The sequence below is a fragment of the Gymnoscopelus braueri genome (assembly GCF_963280865.1).
Source record: "Gymnoscopelus braueri genome assembly, chromosome: 16".
NCBI lineage: Eukaryota > Metazoa > Chordata > Actinopteri > Myctophiformes > Myctophidae > Gymnoscopelus > Gymnoscopelus braueri.
Genome location: NC_137616.1, coordinates 14,415,474 through 14,433,948, shown reverse-complemented (window position 1 = coordinate 14,433,948; position 18,475 = coordinate 14,415,474). Strand labels below are relative to the sequence as shown.

The 18,475-nt window shown below is 41.8% G+C and overlaps 1 protein-coding gene across 1 annotated transcript; it reads right to left on the bottom strand.

The window, feature by feature from the left end:
• Positions 1–1,553: 1,553 nt before the first annotated feature.
• LOC308103803 (solute carrier family 22 member 6-A) lies at positions 1,554–15,741 on the bottom strand (the record flags this gene model as incomplete). Its single annotated transcript, XM_080453976.1, has 10 exons — positions 1,554–1,587; positions 3,491–3,703; positions 6,769–6,877; positions 7,243–7,454; positions 8,858–8,964; positions 9,925–10,048; positions 12,401–12,569; positions 13,005–13,159; positions 14,146–14,249; positions 15,388–15,741. 10 exons carry the CDS (start codon positions 15,739–15,741, stop codon positions 1,554–1,556), a joined length of 1,581 nt encoding a protein of 526 aa, XP_080310102.1.
• Positions 15,742–18,475: the final 2,734 nt, after the last annotated feature.

Here is an 18,475-nt window from a genome sequence, read left to right as displayed (position 1 = left end):
ATGTCCAGTGGCATCAGTTCAGCAAAAGCTAAGGTATGGCAAGGTTAGGGTTGCCAACTCCCAGAGATTGAAATAAGGGACACCTACTCTGGGCGCGCGGCAAAGCCGCGCGAACGGAAAAAAAATGGGGGTCAAACCCCCCAAAAAACCCGAAATGCATAGAAAACTATGCATTATACCTGTAACAATTGGTTTGTTTTTGAATTTTTTTTTAGCAACCCATATATTTGAACGGAAATGTATATTTTTATCCTGTGCTTTTTTTTTTGGTTTGACCATGCGGGGCCGCCAATACGCTGCGTTGGGGCCGCATGCCGGGTTGAGTAGCGCTGCTCTAGCTCTTTAATAAACAGAAAATACATTTTCTGGTAGGTGACACAATTTCAGTTAATCAGAAGAGACTACCCATTTATCAGCTTAATTTTTCATAGTGTTCCAGTTCCAATTTTGTCTGCTCATTTCTTTCTCATCACTTCCAATTTCACTTGTTTAGTCTGTATCCTGTTTGAGGTCTCGATCCTGATTTGGTATCCCAACCTGAAAATGCATTCTGTTTAATAAAGAGCTGGAGAGACATGGAGACTCCGGTTACTGAACAAACTCCCTATAGCAACTAGTACTATCAGAATATGGAGCTATTTAACACTTATTTTTTATCAAAGAAAATCACTTTCCCTACCTTTAAGATGAATGTCATGTAAATTCTGTCATTTTCCTCGAGTGACAGTCATATTAAGTATGAATTAGCCCTAAGCTTAACTCTCTCAGTGCCAATGAAATTAAAAAATATGTTCTCTAAATTGCCAGCAATTTTTTTTTTTTTAAGTAAAAAAAAGGAAGGAAGCGAGATACAGCCTTTTTCAGTTATAAGTTAAACAAAGAGTGGATGGAGCTGCACATCTTCAGATAATGATATCTTGGGTTCTGAACATTTTTTTCCAACATTTTTTTAAACTCGGGATTTTTCGTTCTGGCACTGAGGGCATTCAGAAAAAACTCGGGATAACTCTGGGCTTGGCACAGAGAGTTAAGGACAGTAACATAGAAATAGGACAATAAAAGAGACTGTAGATCTTAAAGTATATGGATCAAGAACATAACAAAACAATACTTACAGTACTAATATTTACTAATACTATTTCATTATAAGCTACTGTAAACCAAACATGGTGACAAACTGATTATACTGTATATATAGTACATCGTAACACATCAAAGTAAAAAACAAAACAAAGAGATAATACTAAAGCAAGTTTGTACCACAAATTGTCAACTGTTTGACATTTTCTCTAATGTAGAAAGAGGATGAAGTATTTGGATCGCTGGATTCAGTAAAGCAGCCATTTCAGTGTTGTTGTCTGAGCTGAGGGAGGGGGTGGGAGGAGAATACCTGGTTTGACCTCATGAGAGCATGGGCATTTCCTTCTGAAATAGCCTCGAAGACGCTGCCCTGGCTTCAGCTTGGAGACAGTCCGGTGCTGCTTTCCGCACCGATGGCATCCATCACTCTGTGATGTCTGTGATCCTCAGACAGGGCTCATAGAAAACTGGTTTCAGAATGCCCTCCTCTCCTCCTCCTCCTCCTCACTGCAGTGTGAGAATGAGACAGTATAGCACCTTCACGCCTCTATGATACAACTGTGGAAGACTCGGGTTTGAACAACTGTACATTACATACCTGTTCCAACAATTTTTAACTACTTTAACCCTCTATTCTTAGCCGATTCTACATATATGTCTTCTAAATCCCAACAGTATTCTGAAAAACATATGTTTCTATATCAGTGGTTCTCAAACTTTTTCATGTCAAGGACCCCCAAAATGATATGTATTTGGCCGCCCATCTAAACATATTTTGTTCCAGGGACCCCCAGAAGCTTTTTTTTTGCTTTAAAAGAATATATATATTCAAAGATTTGCACACATTTTCACGATTTCTCAAAAATAGCAGATCAACAAGCTCATAGCGCGGCACTTGGTGCCGCGCTATGAGCTTGTATATCTGCTATTTTTGAATAGCCAAAGTGCTTCTCCAGGTCTTAATGTGTTAACGAACCTGAGTTACAATTGTACTTGGACTGCTATAACCGGAAGGTCACAGATAGTTGTGTCAGTGAACGTGAGTTTGTACTGTAGGCAGGTGCTGCTCAGTCTGCCTTTACACACACACCGCATAAACAGACTTTAACTCATATCCAGTCAATGCAACCTTGCATATCGACACAGTAAAACCCCTAGTGTTAATTTTGTATCCATTTGTAACTCAGTGTATACATATACATGTTCCATTTGTACACTCTCAGAGTTAAATAACACTTAAGCACTTAAACCCTGTAGTCTTAGTGAAACGGACCCGAGTTACAACTGTACTTGGACCACTTTTTTCCGTCTACACACCAAATACAGCCGATCTACAAGATCACAGCTTGTAGATCTGCTATTTTTAGCGGACGTTCCCCTTTGAACAGGGGTCTTCAACGTTTCAGCCCAAGGACCCCCTAGCTGAGAGAGAGATAAAGCAAGGACCCCCTCTACGTATTGTATAAAATTGGGATGCAGATTCAACTTTTTTTTTACTTGGTCTGCTCTTTTTTCCCTCTACACGATATACCTCTTTGCCAAAAATAGCAGATCTACAAGCTGTGATCTTGTAGATCGGCTGTATTTGGTGTGTAGACGGAAAAAAGTGGTCCAAGTACAGTTGTAACTCGGGTCCGTTTCACTAAGACTACAGGGTTTAAGTGCTTAAGTGTTATTAAAAGGGGGCACGGTGGCACAGTCGGTAGTGCTGTCGCCTCACAGCTAGAAGGTCCTGGGTTCGATTCCCGCAGGGGACGCTGTGGGCGCTGGGGGTGTGTTCTCTCCTCCGCGTCATCAGTGCCCATACCCTAGGTGGGGTTGGCGAAAGGGCCTTTCTGTGTGGAGTTTGCATGTTCTCCCTGTGTCTCCTAGGGTAGGTACCCTCACAAAAACATGCAGTAATCCTGGTCACTATACTGCCTCCCCCTGGCCAGCCGGGGCGCCTGATGGAGGGGAAGGGAACTGGTTGGAATAACGTGTTCCTTCCACGCGCTACGTCCAACCAGGGAAACTCTCCCCTGTCAGGTGACAAGAAGGTCAGTTGGCTCTCATGCATTGAAGGAGGCATGAGCTCGGCCCTGGCCTCCCTAGGTTGGCAGAGGGAAGGTAGTGCCCAGGATTACATAGATAATTGGCACTGGGTGTAAAAAATAGGGTTACAAAATCGTGGGATAAAAATTTAGAAAAAAAAAATGTAAAAAAAAAAAGTTCCTATCACACAAAGATTTGGCGGACCCCCTATAGTAGCTCTGAGGACCCCCTAGGGGTCCCGGACCCCCTGTTGAAGACCCCTGCCTCAGAATATGAATGCTGCATGGGGTTCAAGTGGTTAAGATGTGCTATGTGCCAGATCACCAATATGGTCCTTTGAAGAAAAAAAAATGAGAAAGAAAAATATAATAATTCAGACCTGGGCTTGGATCGTTCCACATCCGCGATAGTGTCCGGCAGATGCATATTGGCCGTTTCAGGCAGGAGGAGGGTGAGAGCAGAGCCCAGTATGGTGCCCAGGCCAAACAGAACCATGGGGGCCTTCTCACTGACCCTCCTCAGGAGGTAGATGATGGGGGCCAGCACTCCCCCAACCCGGGCACACATGGAGCACAGGCCGATACCATTTTGTCTGTCAGAGAGAAAGAGAAAGAGAGCGAGAGACCGAAAGACAAAAGATAGACAGAAAAACACAAGACAGAGAATATGAAATGTATCAGGAGTAGCTGTGTAGTTCGGATTACTGCATTGCAGGTCATTGTCCCACCATCCAGATCTGAGGCCGATTCTACAAAACGTCTTTAAAATGTTTCTATATCAGTGGTGGTCAAACTTTTTCATGTCAAGGACCACACCCAACAGTATATGCATTTGGCCATGCATGGTCAGGCCCCGAAATACCTAACCGACCTGGTCCCACGTTATGTGCCAGGGAGGGCCCTTAGGTCTGCTGAACAGGGTCTGTTAACAGTTCCCAACACGAATTTAATTACAAAAGGTGACAGAGCCTTTCAGGCTGTAGCTCCCACGCTTTGGAATGCTCTTCCACATGCCTTGAGAACTGCAGCCTCTGTGGACATTTGTAAAGAACAACCTTAAAACGCTGGTTAGGCTTTCCTCTTGATTCTGAATGAGTTGCACCTGCATACAATACCACTTTAGAGGAGGAAGGCGGAATAGTCCAAGTGGTACTTACTTGCCCTTTTTTATACTGTGGATGTGCAATGCATGATCACCCAAAGCGATTTCACCAAAATGCCAAAATTCAGTAGCAATTTCTCTGCTTTAAAATTTGCCAAGTATGAGCAATAAGCTCACATTTGTGTTTGTTCAGAAGAGGGCTGCACTCCTGACCCAACATGCCAAAGGGAGACCGAAGACACTCCATTATAAAGGGGCATTTGAATCAGCAAAGGACAACCCAGGCTTTTTTAGATTACATTCTGTGTATTAAAGACCATGTAACAAACTCTTAAGTTAGTGCTACCAGATACAGTATATAGTACAGCAGTAAATTATAGACAGCCACGTGCGCCGAGTGTCATTTGAGGGAAGGAGGACAATACTGGCTGAGTTTATAATGTTTTTGCCTGTCACCCTTCATTTAGCTACATAATAACCACAGCCCATTTAATGTCAAATTACCACGGAGAACAGCACACAGCCATAATTAACTGAAAACCACACTTTCTATCTCCAGAGGACCTTCTTGGAATAGCATCAGCGGTCAGAAGGGGACAATACTGCCATGCGGAGGCCCTCGAGTATACTGTACCAGGAGCTCCCAATCTGTTCCATGCCAAGCACCCCCCAATAGCCACAACCTCCTGCTGCAGACCTGTTACACCTATATGTTGTTATACCTTTCCAGCTGGGAACACCTCTTTCATTGTAGTTGTTGCTATATATCACTGTTGTCGGGCAGAAACCTCTTATCTCCATATTCTAACATTGTGTTTTTTCATAAATTAATGCCCAACTTGAAAAAAGTAGCAGATCTGCAAGCTCGAAATGTGGCGCAAAGCTTGTAGATCTGCTACTTTTGCTGTTTTTGAATTTGAATCCTGAGTAACTGTTTTGGAGATATGAGGTTTCCACCCGACAGAGGCGATATACATTTTTTGAATACAAGTTTTTCAAAGGATTTCGAAGGCGTTTTTAGAATCGGCCTGAGGTCTAAATGGTGTTAAAAGTAAAAACAACACAAATTAAAAAGGTGCGCTTGTCTGAGCTCATTAGCTCCACCAGGCCTGTGTAAGTCGTGGGTTGTAGCCGTCAGGGTGCAAAGCTGTAGCCTGGTAAACCCTCCCTCCGGAAATCTCATTTCCATTTGATTTCAGGAGTGAGTCTGGCCTGATCGCCCATTCTGCAATATTGGCTGTGTACACCAAATGGACGAGCCTATCAGCGTCGTCGCACATCGTTCTGTGATTGACAGCGACAGTTGGCCAATCAGGTGGCGAGTTCGAGTGAGCCCGAATGGCACCGAGTGCAGCCTGAATGCAGCCGACAAAACACGAACGGCAGCCATCTTTTCTGTCCGCTATTTTCTCCGCTGTTTTTTTACTTCAAAAAGCTCTCAAACTTCTATTTTGAGGCACGGAATTTACTTATAAGATATCTTTTGGATAGAATTTAGTTGTTTAACTTCATATATGTGGTCAATTAATCATGACAGAGCCTATTTAAAAATAAAAATTAAGAGAACCGGTAGGGGCGGGCAGTGACACGCATGTATCCGAATAAGGCAACCCATTTGGCCGTCTCAAAAGTCCTGTTGCGTCACATTAGTCTGGTGAACTGCTGATTGGCTGAAGGGGAAAAACGATCATTGGCTGAAGGGGTTGTCAGTCAACGGTATTACTCCCGCCCAACTCCAGCCCACAGCCAATATTGCAGAATGGGCGATCAGGCCAGACTCACTCCTGAAATCAAATGGAAATGAGATTTCCGGAGGGAGGGTTTACCAGGCTAGCAAAGCTGCTGCTGGAATAACATTTCTAAATCATACTATACAGTGCAACATAACATATTTGTGTCACCCCCCCTATGGGCAGAAGTGAAAGTGCTTTTGGAGGTGTGCTATAGAGGCCCCTCAAATTTGAATCACACATTGACTCAATGTATGATTAACATTTGGGGTAGATCGGACACTAGGGTTGATTTTTTTACCAAAAATGGAAGGCCATCCCTTTGTGGTTAACCCTTTAAGACCGGGAAAGCATAATTTGTGTCATTTTTAAGATTTATTTGGGCTATTATAAAATAGTAGATGAGCTTGTAGATCTGCTATTTTTTTTTTATCGTGAAAATGTGTGCAAATCTTGGAATATATATATATTTAAAGCAAACATTTGTAAACTATTTAGTTCCAGGGACCCCCCAGAAGCAAATATTTGAGTTACAAATGTCCACTTGACCACTTGACCACTAAAAAAAAAATTGCACAGTTCATGATTTTTCAAAAATAGCAGATTTACAAGTTCATAGCGCGGCACTCGGTGCCGCGCTATGAACTTGTATATCTGCTATTTTTGAATAACCAAAGAAATCTTAAAATGACACAGATGCGTTCCCCCTCTGAAAGGGTTAAAGGGATGTCGACTGAGATGGTATGCTATTAGCTTCACCTGCTATGTTAGAGCAGATGGGTTGGACTTGCATGTCTGTCTCAAGGAGTCTTTTTGAGATGCTCACCTGACAACAGTGGGGAAGAGCTCGGCCGAGAAGACGTACACGATGGACAGAGAGGCAGTCACTCCAAACTTCCCAACCATAGCCAGGACAGTTCTTATGATGGAAAGGTCTACAAGAAAGATTCATATGGTTGCCTTAATACTGTGTTTCCCAAGCAATGGGGAGGGACCCATTGTTGGGCCACAGACTCATTTTGAGTAAATATCACCTTTAAATAAAAAAAATTACGTTTCCTATATAAAACAAAAACAAATATATTTCAAAAGAAAAACTATTTATTTAGAAAAACTTGTGAAAATAGCAGATCAACAAGCTCAACGGCTATTTTCACTATTTTTGAAATGCTGTACGTGGTTAATTCATTCAAGTATTGTTGTATGTTTGGGTTGCAGGGACACACCAAATGGTTTGGGAGCCCCTGCCTTAAACATGTCAGATAACGTGTGTCTGAGCTGGTCCGCCGCGCGACCATACCATCGGGAATGAAGACGGTGAGCAGGCAGGCGATGCCAGCCACGGCTAGGAAGGCCAGCTGGGAGAACTTGCGGGAGCGGTTGAGGGTGAAGAGGGTGATGGTGCGGGCGGGCATCTCCACCAGACCAAAGATCATCTGAGTGAGGTAGATGTTCATCCCAAAGTCTGAGATGTTGAGGGACAAGCCGTAGTAGACCAGAATATTGATGAACCTGAGGCAGATGGAAAGAACGCAGCAGGGTGAGGAATGAAAGCAGTGATGAAGAGGTTAACCGCTTTCAACCTATGTTGGGGCACGTCATCAGGGTTGCCAGATCTGCTTATTATAATTTCACCGCAAGATTTTATTTGAAAATAGCCGATCTGATGCGACGCGTTGTGAGCTTGTAGATTAGCTATTTTCAAATGGCTGATGTATATGTTAAAGTGCTCATGTGGCCCATAGTCGCTTCTTTTGGGCTGGTTTTCCTAGACCTGGTTGCTTGTTTCTCTCACAGAATCTGGCAACACTGCACGTCATTATAGGTGAATTCTTTCAAAATGTAGATATTTCACCCCCCACATTTAAACGCTTAAAAGTCATACTCTACGCCTATAGCTCCGTTGTCATTACAGCATTTAGATACGGAAGTACAGTTCAAAAATAAATGATGCAGGGTCTGAGCACTAGAGGATATCTGGGAATGCAACAAGTTGTCAGAAACGGTATTAATTAGTGTTAAAATACATAAATAAATATGTTTCCATTACATATTCCGGTGTCTATGTCCAGTGTCAAGACACTTGCGAATAAAAATAGTATTTAATAGTTATTGTGAATTATATACCAGTGAAAGATTAAATCAATAGCTTTTGTTTGATTGAAAAAGTTACACAGTATAAACCCTATACTTAGTTGACTGTATTCTCCACTGGGATGTATTCAATTCAAACTTTATTCCAGACACACAGGGGGTCCATCAACATCACACAACAAATTAAACAATAAATAAATAAAAAAAATATATATAAAAATATATATATACTAAATATCTTCGCCAAAAATCGCCGATTTCCAAGCTCACAATGCGTCGCGGAGCACTTTGAGCTTGTAGATCTGCTATTTTCTGCAAACGTTCCGCCCAGAATGGGGATGCTATGATTCAAGTGGTTAAAAAAACAGAAATGCCGCATTGTGGTTGTATGCCTCTACCAACCAGTTGTTTACATTCGTGTCAGTCCAGACTCGTATAGTATTATGTTTTTTTGAATGAAGACTTTGAAGGAATTAAATTAACATATTTTGTGAGGTCACAGTGACCTTGACCTTTGATATTTGATCACCATCAAATACAGAGATCTCCATATATGGGCATATCAGTCAGATTGCCTGTGTGACGCGAACTCTAGATGTGAGGGTTGCGTAGCGGCCCGAACCTCCAGTTTTTCTAAAATAGCTACGAGCACAACACGTACGCTATTCGCCGTACGATGAAGTATACAGGGCTTAAGTGGTTAAAAGGTCGGCTGCTCGATGTTTACCAGACTAACTTTAACAAGAGGGTCCTTGTTGCCTCTGGTTTGCTGGAGCCCGCCACAGCCTCGCAAACCTCCAGTAAACAGATACTGTACTCACCATAAGTAAAACAGTATCAGCGACTGCTTCCTCATATTTGGAGTTCGGACAAGGTCAATCACAGTGTGCTTTCTCCTCCCTTCAATTTTCACTTCGTCGTTGCAGCCCTGTGAAAAGAAAAAAAAGCACCTTTTGCATGAGAAGAACCTTGCAGTCAGGGTTTAAAAATGATAACAACTAATTCTCAGTATACCTACAGTACTCTATTTTATACTTCAGGCCAACAGTAGGTACATGATAACTCAACCACATAAACCCTACCCTAGCATCCCTATTCTGGGGCAAACATTCAGCGAGATCTACAGGCTAATTGGGCATGTTGGCAGCCTGTCTCGATTCAAAATTCCAATATAAAAACATGTAAGCACACTCTTCTTTGTTGCCTGGACACTAGTGCTGATCGGGAGCAATGGTGTAAAGTAACTGAGTACATTTACTCAAGTACTGTACTTAGGTCAAATTTTGAGATACTTTTACTTTCCTGGAGTATATTTTACTTCTACTCCACTACATCTCAGAGGCAAATATTGTACTTTTACTCCACTACAATTATTTGAAAACTTGTTACTAGTTACTTTGCAGATATAAATTATTACATTATAAAACATACATTAACCACTTTAGCTTTATTTCATACCTAGGCTATTTGAAAATAGCCGATCTACAAGCCGATGCGACGCGTTCTGAGCTTGTAGATCTGCTATTTTGAAATATTTTAGTACTTTTACTTTTGTTACTTTAAGTACATTTTGATACCAATACTTTTGTACTTTTATCCAAGTAAATGTTGAACTCCGGACTTACTTGTAACAGTTACTTCTACATTGCAGTATTGATACTTTTACTTAAGTAAAACAGAGTACTTTTTCCACCACTGATCGGGAGTGCACCCTGACATCTGTAGGAGGACCATATGTCAATATCTTCATATTTGCGATACTACGTTGGAAAATAAGTCATAAATGGGTGAGGTAAGGTTACAGAAGGTAGGCTATCCTGCCTGTAGCCCACAGCCTCTTCAAAATCCATAACCACAAATTGACCAAACAAAAATGGAAGCAGCCTACCTGGCATAGCTCCAGATCCTTCTGGAGCGGCTTTCCGTTCATCCGAGCAGCTTTCCGGATCAGCTCCCATGCCTCCTCATTCCTGTCATTGGCCATCAACCAGCGAGCTGACTCGGGTACAACCCTGACAATGTAGAGAAGAGGTGTTCTGGTGACCCACTCATGCGCCTTAATCTCATGTACAACGTGCTGATATTCTTCTCGCACCTTAAAAGGGATAGTTCACCCAAAAAACTACTTATTTTCTATCGATTAGTCAGCCCATGGAGACATTAGTTTTTGTCGCATTCCTAAGCCAATCATTTTATGACCAGCGAAACGGTAGACAGCGGTTCCGGTAGGAGACACAAAGGAGGCTCTTAGGGTCTCCTACCGGAACCGCTGCCGCCACATTATTGGCTTAGGAATGCGACAAAAACTAAAGAAATATCCATGAATTCAAGTCTCCATGGGGTGACTAATCGATAGAAAATAAGTCATTTTGGGGGTGAACTATTCCTTTAATGTCTATATCATGTACAGTATATAACTGCTGCTAGGTACATACACTGTACTGTACCGGATGGATAGGCTACAGATGTGTAAATATGTAGATACCTTTATTAAAAAAAAAATCTTGCTCCCCCCCCCCTCGTTGTGGGCTTGTAGATTTGGTATTTTCAATTTAAGAATAAATAAATGATAATCGTTCATTAACCGTATTCGAGGCAAAGTTTGAAAAAAATCATAATCACTCAAAAAAAACACGCCCATATGACCCGTAGGGGATCACTGGTACACCACAATGGCAAGACATTTACATAGACATACATTCCATCATGAGGCCAGGTTGTTTCTGTCACATTTGATAAGAAGTGTGAGACAAATTTGGAATTCGGGGCATGTTGCCATTGAAGCAATGCATTCACTGCAGATTTTGTCCTTGAATAATGATCACAAAAGAACCATTATGAAAGTGTAAGATTAATGGCCACACACGGCCCACTCTAATGTGGGGGCTGTGTTTTTTCAAATACTTTTCATTTATTTTATAATTTCTTTTTTTTCCTTTTCCCAAAAAAATTATAAAAAATAAATGAAAAAAAGTAATTGAAAAAACACGTCCGCCTTACGCATTAGAAGGACATCAGACACAAGAACCAAGGACATGTGTTTTCAATGAATCCAACATGGTTAAAATGGAGTTTGAAGTTACAATGGGTTTGTACAGGAAGGGGGCGTGTCTGATCAAATTAAAATCAAATATCTAAATACTGAATTAAGCCACTTAAAAACTGTCACTCAAAAGCCATAGAAGATGATAAAATGACCTCAAACATGTTTGAAAGTGAAATATCCCTGTCACACTATTTTAGGCATGTCAATGCATGCTTTTATCACTAGCAGGATAACCTTTGTAATTCTCTCCTATCTGGTGTGCCGGAAAAAAAAGAAGTTGTCCGGTTACAACTTGTCCAGAACGCAGCAGGACACGTACTGACTAAGACCAGACGGAGAGCACACATCACGCCCATTCTAAAGTCCCTCCACTGGTTGCCTGTTAGATTTTAAAAGGTCCCTTGGTTTTTAAATCACTAAATGAAATGCACCTGCCTAATTATCTGCAATGGTCTCTGGTATGTGCCTGGTAGAGCTCTCAGGTCCTCTGGCACTGGTCTCTTAAATGTTCCAGATGCTAGAATCAAAAGGCACGGAGAAGCAGCCTTGAGCCATTAAGGTCCTAAGATGTGGAACAGTCTGCCTGTGAACCTGCAGCTCTCTGAATCCATGGAGTTTTAAAATAAATCTTAAGACACACCTTTTTAGCAGTGCCTTTACCTAGGTTTTAGCATAACTCAATTCTATTTTATTATTTATTTTCTCCTTAGTGTGTGTTGATTGTCCTTTTTCCTTTCATTAAATGTAGGTTAAGTGATTTACTTTGGTTAAAATAAGTGTTAAATAGCTCTATATTCTGATAGTACTCATTGCTATAGAGTGTTTGTTCAGTAAAAGGAGTCTCCCATGTCTCTCCAGCTCTTCATTAAACAGAAAATGCATTTTCAGTGCCCTTTCCTGATTGGCTTAAATTTTTTCACCTACCAGAAAATGTACTATATTCTGTTTCCTAAAGAGCTGGAGAGACCCCTGTGACCGAACAAACGCTCTGTAGCAATGATTACTATCAGAATATAGTACTTTAACCTTTTTAACAAATAAAAACAAATACCCAAAAATATCACTTACCCTACCTTTAATGTTTTTAAAATGTTTTTCTTCTTTTGATCTGTGAGGCGCATTGGGTTGCACTTGCTGTATGAAATGTGCTATATAAAGTTGATTGATTAATTATAGGCAAAAAATAAAACGACTTAAAAAAAATTGCAAAAAATTGCAGATCGAACTGGTTAAACTAAAAAGTATCATCCATCTACTGGCAAATCTTCCATTACATTTTCCCCATCTCTCTTTTAGTCTCATGTCACAGACGACTCACCAGATGTAGAAAAAGAAGAGGAAGCCTGGTGCTGAGATGGCCAGCTGGAGTTTGCGCCAGTCTCTGATGAGATATGCCACTCCTGCCAGCATGATGTAGCCAAAACCGAAGAAGTAGTCCGTAATGACACCAGCCAGCATCCGCTGCTTAGATCCTGTCCACTCAGTGCCTTCACATGAGGTCAACCACACAGGGACACATGAACTTTTATTGCTTAATGTGTATAAATATACCATGAAACTATGTGAAGAGCTTGATTCCAAAATACGATTGCCCTCTTCTCAATCAAGATCATCGTTTTAATTATCCACTTTCAACCTCATACAGTATCTATATTTGGGGAATGTCATTATAGACAGAAAGGCTTTTATTTTTTAACCACTGACAACGCATCAGTAGTTAAAGCAAACAATATTAGTTCAAAGTTTAAGTCATCTTTAAACAGTTTCTTGCACAAAACTATAGATCTATTTTTGAGGATCCTGTAGAAGCATTTGTGTTTTTTGGGTAACATAACCTGAAAATACAGTATAGAAGTTAAGACTTTCAAATAATACCAATACAAATATTGATATCATTTTATATATGTTTTAGTTGGACTGACCTAAGACAAATGCATTCATGATGACACCAGAGATGGACATTCCAACCACAAAGCGTAGCAGTATGTAGATGTAGTAGTTGGGGGCGAAAGCAGCACCAACCCCGAAGACTGCCTGTATGGTCAGACTGAAGAGGATAACGGGCCTGCGTCCATACCTGCAACAGGAGATGAAGTATATAGGGCTTAAGTGGTTAAAAGGTCGGCTGCTCGATGTTTACCAGACTAACTTTAACAAGAGGGTCCTTGTTGAGGTGTTTAAAAAGTTAACACTTCTCTAACGTAGTAGTTGAATGGACAAATGCAGCACCAATTTACGAATAAGAATTTCACCCACTTCTTCACACCTGTTAAAACTGTGATGCAACAATAACATATTACGTGCCCTTCACACAGGATGCGGAAGGGCGGCAACATTACTGCTACGGTCATTGTAAGCAGATGGCACAAGTGCCAAGATTTTTTATTTTTAATTGGCAGTTGTAGATATGAAATGTATCAAGGTTGAGCATGGCCTATTCCTTACCTAAAATGTATTGTTTACAAATAAGCTGGCAAACTGCATCGAGTGTCAGCATTTCTTCTTGTCTGTGTGCTCTGCTTTTAGGCGCAGTTGCTCATTTTGAGTCGTTCGGAGCAGCGGAGCTCTTGCCGGACCACAACTCACTTATTTACAGGAAGGGGTCATTTATACCTCGGACACACCCATTTTTATTACGGTACATTTTGCGATAAAACTGAGCCATAGAAATCGCTGCAGCGCCAGTTTAGTCTCATTCACTGGTACGCAATGGTTTACACTGCAACACGATTTGAAGGAATTAAATTTTTACTGATGCAAACTACGGTAACAAGGCATGTATACACCTTGCTTATCCAACAAAAATGTTATATACAAATTACAGAGAACAAATTGATATACTTAGTTGACCGGGGTCCACTTGGGTTCTAAACTTGATCCTCTCCTTTTTTACATTTACACCTAATCTCATTTATGAAAATAGCCGATCTACAAGGTCACAACGAGTCCCGTTTTGAGCTTGTAGATGTTATATTTTCATCGCCACCCAAAAACAGGGACGCTACAGTTCATGTGGTAAAACAAATGAAATTCCATTCAGAAATCATCTTAAAACAAACTTACTTGTCAGCTAAGGCACCAAAGGCAACAGCCCCAATGAGGAGACCAAACATGTAGATGGAGGACCCGATGTGATTCAAGCTGGCTTTATCACACACCAGGTCCCACTGTCAGGAACAGAGGAAAGAACATCATACAAGTGTGAAGCTTTTACTCCACAAACAATAACTGTACAAACACTTTTCTAATACATAGAGAAATCTCATCTAAAATGTCATTTTTGTCAATATTCACAATGGGAAAATCGTTTGAATTTCCAGAGGCAACTGTCTGTTGTGGATTTAGGAGACCCTCGGTGTGGTCATAACAGTACTGGGTGGTGTGTGACAATTCAGTTGAAGTAATCCTGTGTGGGCCCGGCGGGCCCGGGAGAACATGATTACACATACTGTAGCAGTATCACGTGACAGGTTACGTAATAGGATAATAATGACCTTACTGCAGGCATCTAACAGATGCATCGCTTATCAATCATGAACATGATGTATTAGGACAACAAGATCTCGTATCAAGTACATAGGCGTGCCGTGGACTATTCATAACACTGTCTGCCTCTAATATTTTGGAGTCTTGTCCCTGAAGCACAAGACATGGCACAAAAAAACATGGCGATTAAAACGTTTGTCGTCGTGGTTGAACTCAAGGGTTGAACTCAAGAGTTCAACCACATCCTGGACATCCGCAATGATACCAAAGGGTGCTTTGGTACCAAAGGGTGCTTTGGTATCAATATCATCATGTCAAAGAGGCCTATAGTTATCTCTCCGTTGGGCTCCAAGGAGGAGGCCAAGGGGAAGGGTTCATAAAGGGTTCATAAATCAACTGCTCCACCACCCGCAGGTCCACATGTCAAGGCTGTGGCTCAGAGGAACAGTTGACAGGTTGTGCAGAGACTAGAGAGGCCTTGATGCCTGCACTACGGGACCCTCAGCTCTCCCACCAGCCTCGGCCCGTCTCTAGTATCACATCACAGGGCTATACTCTGCATTCCTACATCCAAACTCTCGTTAAGTTTAAATGTAACGCCCGGGAATCTAACCCGGGTCTACCACGTGAAAAGCCAACATCTTATCCGCTAGACCAAAGGGAATTCCCTACAAGCCAGGGGTCGAGATATTAGACTTTTTAGGTCGTCAGGCTGAGGTTGCGAGCCACTCTGCTACATAAACATAGAAATCCTCCATCGCCTGTGAGACGCCAAAGGTGAGTCTGTGGGTTTCTACTAGCTGCAATGGTGCTACTCACCTCTGTCACCACAGTGCTGCGATAGGTCTCTTGGCTATACTCCCAGCCTCCTTGGCAACTCCCCGGGTGATGGCTATGGTTAGGAGCCAGAGCACTATGGTTGAACATGGCCATGCAGGACACCTCCGGTCGGCCCCCTGAGGACAACAGGAGGCTGAAGTTGTAGCCTAAGGGGGTCGGAGTGTCGGCCGAGGGCCACGCGGAGCGGCACAAATGAGGAGGGACGGCCCCGGTGAAGACTGTGACCAGCATGTGGAACGCCAGGAAGATCTGGGGTAGGCTAATCCACACGTACATGATCTTCTGAAACCTCCCAAATCCCCCGACGAGAGAGAGGATTTCGTCGAAATTCATGTCTCGAGCTCTTTAGAGAAGGATCCTTCTGAATAAAAATGCTCTATGATATATCAGCTCAGAAGGTGGTCTGTCTTACAAGTGCTCCTAAAAATGACTTAAGACGAAGCCAGCTAGACCGAGCTCAGTGTCTGAACAGGATCGATATTATGAAATAGTTTCTTTGCATTCAGATGCAGTCACACATGTAGTGCTGTGGCATAAGAGCAGGCTGCAGCGAGCTACCTGCTGTGGACTGACACTCGGTGGTTTCACAGTCATATAACCATGCCCTGATGGGAGTGACCCGGAGGCAGGCTGGGAGGGGGGGCCGGGTCTAGTCTGTGAGGGAGGGGAGTCTTTGTTGATGGCTGAGTGGTTGATCCCTTTCTCTCTCCCACCCCCTCACCTCAGAGATGGAGATTCAAGCAATTTAATAGTTTGAAATGTTTAACAATCTCTACATAAATAAGAAAAGTCATCAACTTTATGAATACTGATGTTTTATTGTATTTATATAACCAGGATATACACCCTGAGATTAACAATCTCTTTTGCAAGAACTAACCAAGATAGGCTGCAGCGCAAACACACCTATATACACGGCATGACATTAAACCATAAAACATTACAAAATGGGGAGTCAGCTTGTCAAAACCATAAAAAATAAGTTAACCACTAATTCTTCAATGATTTAAAGGCTGGAAGTGAGACCAATTATGCAAGAGAAAGGAAACCAATAAAGGGTAGAGAGAGGGGAGACACGTGAGACAAGACGCCTGAAGGTAGATTCGAACCCGTTCGAACCCTGGTTTTGCAACACACAATTAAGGAGCATGTTATGATGTGCTTACAAGTTGAGCCACCAGGCATCCCCAAATCAGCAAATTCCATGTAGAGGAGCAGAGTCCATGAATGCCTCAGTTCGAACATTGGGGACAGAATCCTGAGAGTGCAGACACTAACAGGCGTTTTTTCTGGACCAATATAATGAATACTAGAAAAAGTGATCCTCAGAGCACAGGTCTCCGCCAGGTGAGGTAGGTTATTGTGGGATGGAATATGAATGCAGCGCATTTTGTTGAAGCTGGTCACTCTATCGCCTCTCTCCGTTACCTATGTATAGAGTTAACAACTCTGTCCCCAGAAGGGAGAGTTGATCTCGATAATACAGTTAAAAATTGTGGATGTTTTCTTTGAATACTTTAGCCCCTAATGGCAGCAACATGGAGTTTGATCCCTTTTTATCATGGTGTGTAGAGCTTCATGTCCAGTAGCCACCTCAGCCTGAACGTATTTCCCTCTAACTCCGTCTCCGATTTGTTGATGGCCTATTGTAAACAATTATTTTTGCTTTATTGTATTTTTTATATATAAAAAGACTACCTTACAACGTAAACCCTAAATGTCTTGAGAAACATGTCTTATATAATCTCATGTTTTTCCACATTATTAAAAAATTGTATTCTATATGATTCAACCAATAGGCCTATTGTATGGTTTATTGTCACATCACAGGTTTACAGAAGAAAAAAAGTGTCTGAAATTAGTTAGTTCCCATCGTATCGTTATTTCCATAGAAAAAAAATAAAGGGAAGAAGAGGGAGGGGGGGGGGGGGCAAGTGGGAAAGGAGATCAAACAAGAGAGCAGAAATAAAACCAAACAAGTTATCTACATATTTACACATGGTACCTGAGAGATGAGATAAAAGGTGCCTGAGCATAGCAGCAGACGTATACTGTGCATGATATGCTTTGTGCGAGTTTGTGTGAGTTCTGTCTTCCAGGAGCTCTCCACAAATCAGTCTCCTTGTCAGACTTGATTCTCCCCCCTCCTTTGGATTTTTGACGAGAGCAGGATGTGGTTAGATATTTACTACTACATCATCGTTTGTAAGACTACTATTTACTACTATTTTTATTTTAGTATTCATTGAGCTGTGTGTATATTAATGTTTTCATACCTTTGTCAATAATGGCAACCAATTACCCACCTAGGGTGTTGGCCAGCCGCCAGATTGAAGATACACAAGGTGATGAGTTCACCTTTTTCCCAGTCTCTATAAATGTGAGCTCACCTTTTTCCCAGTCTCTATAAATGTGAGCTAGTTATCCATGCCTGTCATACCCTGAAGAAGACATACTTTGTTGAACTTGAAACCGTGTCTTAAGTAAAAAAAAGGTTATTGCATCGTGACAAGGAGCTGTGCGACCTCTTCTCTTTGAAACAGGTTATTGGGGGCCAGCAATGTTTGGAATTCAGTCATAAGTGGAATGTGTAGAAGTTGAGGGGTACATGTTGATGAATTTATTGCACAGACGCTTGGACGCTGCGTTCATGATTTGAGGTATTTTGTTCAAAACGAGCCACTCCTGCAAACTTTAGATGCTAATCTTAGCCAATCAGGGTGGACTATAAAAAGAAGATAAGGACAGACCCTTCTTGATTACATGACTATATAGACATGTGTACCGATTTGCGTGATGTTTGGACAAAATGTGTAGGAGCAATAAATAAATAAAAGATTTGCAAACACCAGCCTCCTAGTGGCGCTATAATAGGCCAATGTGAAAAGGGTGGCATTTCTTCCTCGGCCTTTCACACCACACGCCCACGCCTTCGGCCTGGCAGAGACAATAATAAAGACATGATACCATGTTCAGAGAAGGCCAGCCAATCTCAAGGTATCCACCTGTTTCTTGGCTGTGTGTTTTCCACTTCCTGTCGGATTTCATTGGATATCATTAGTCATCT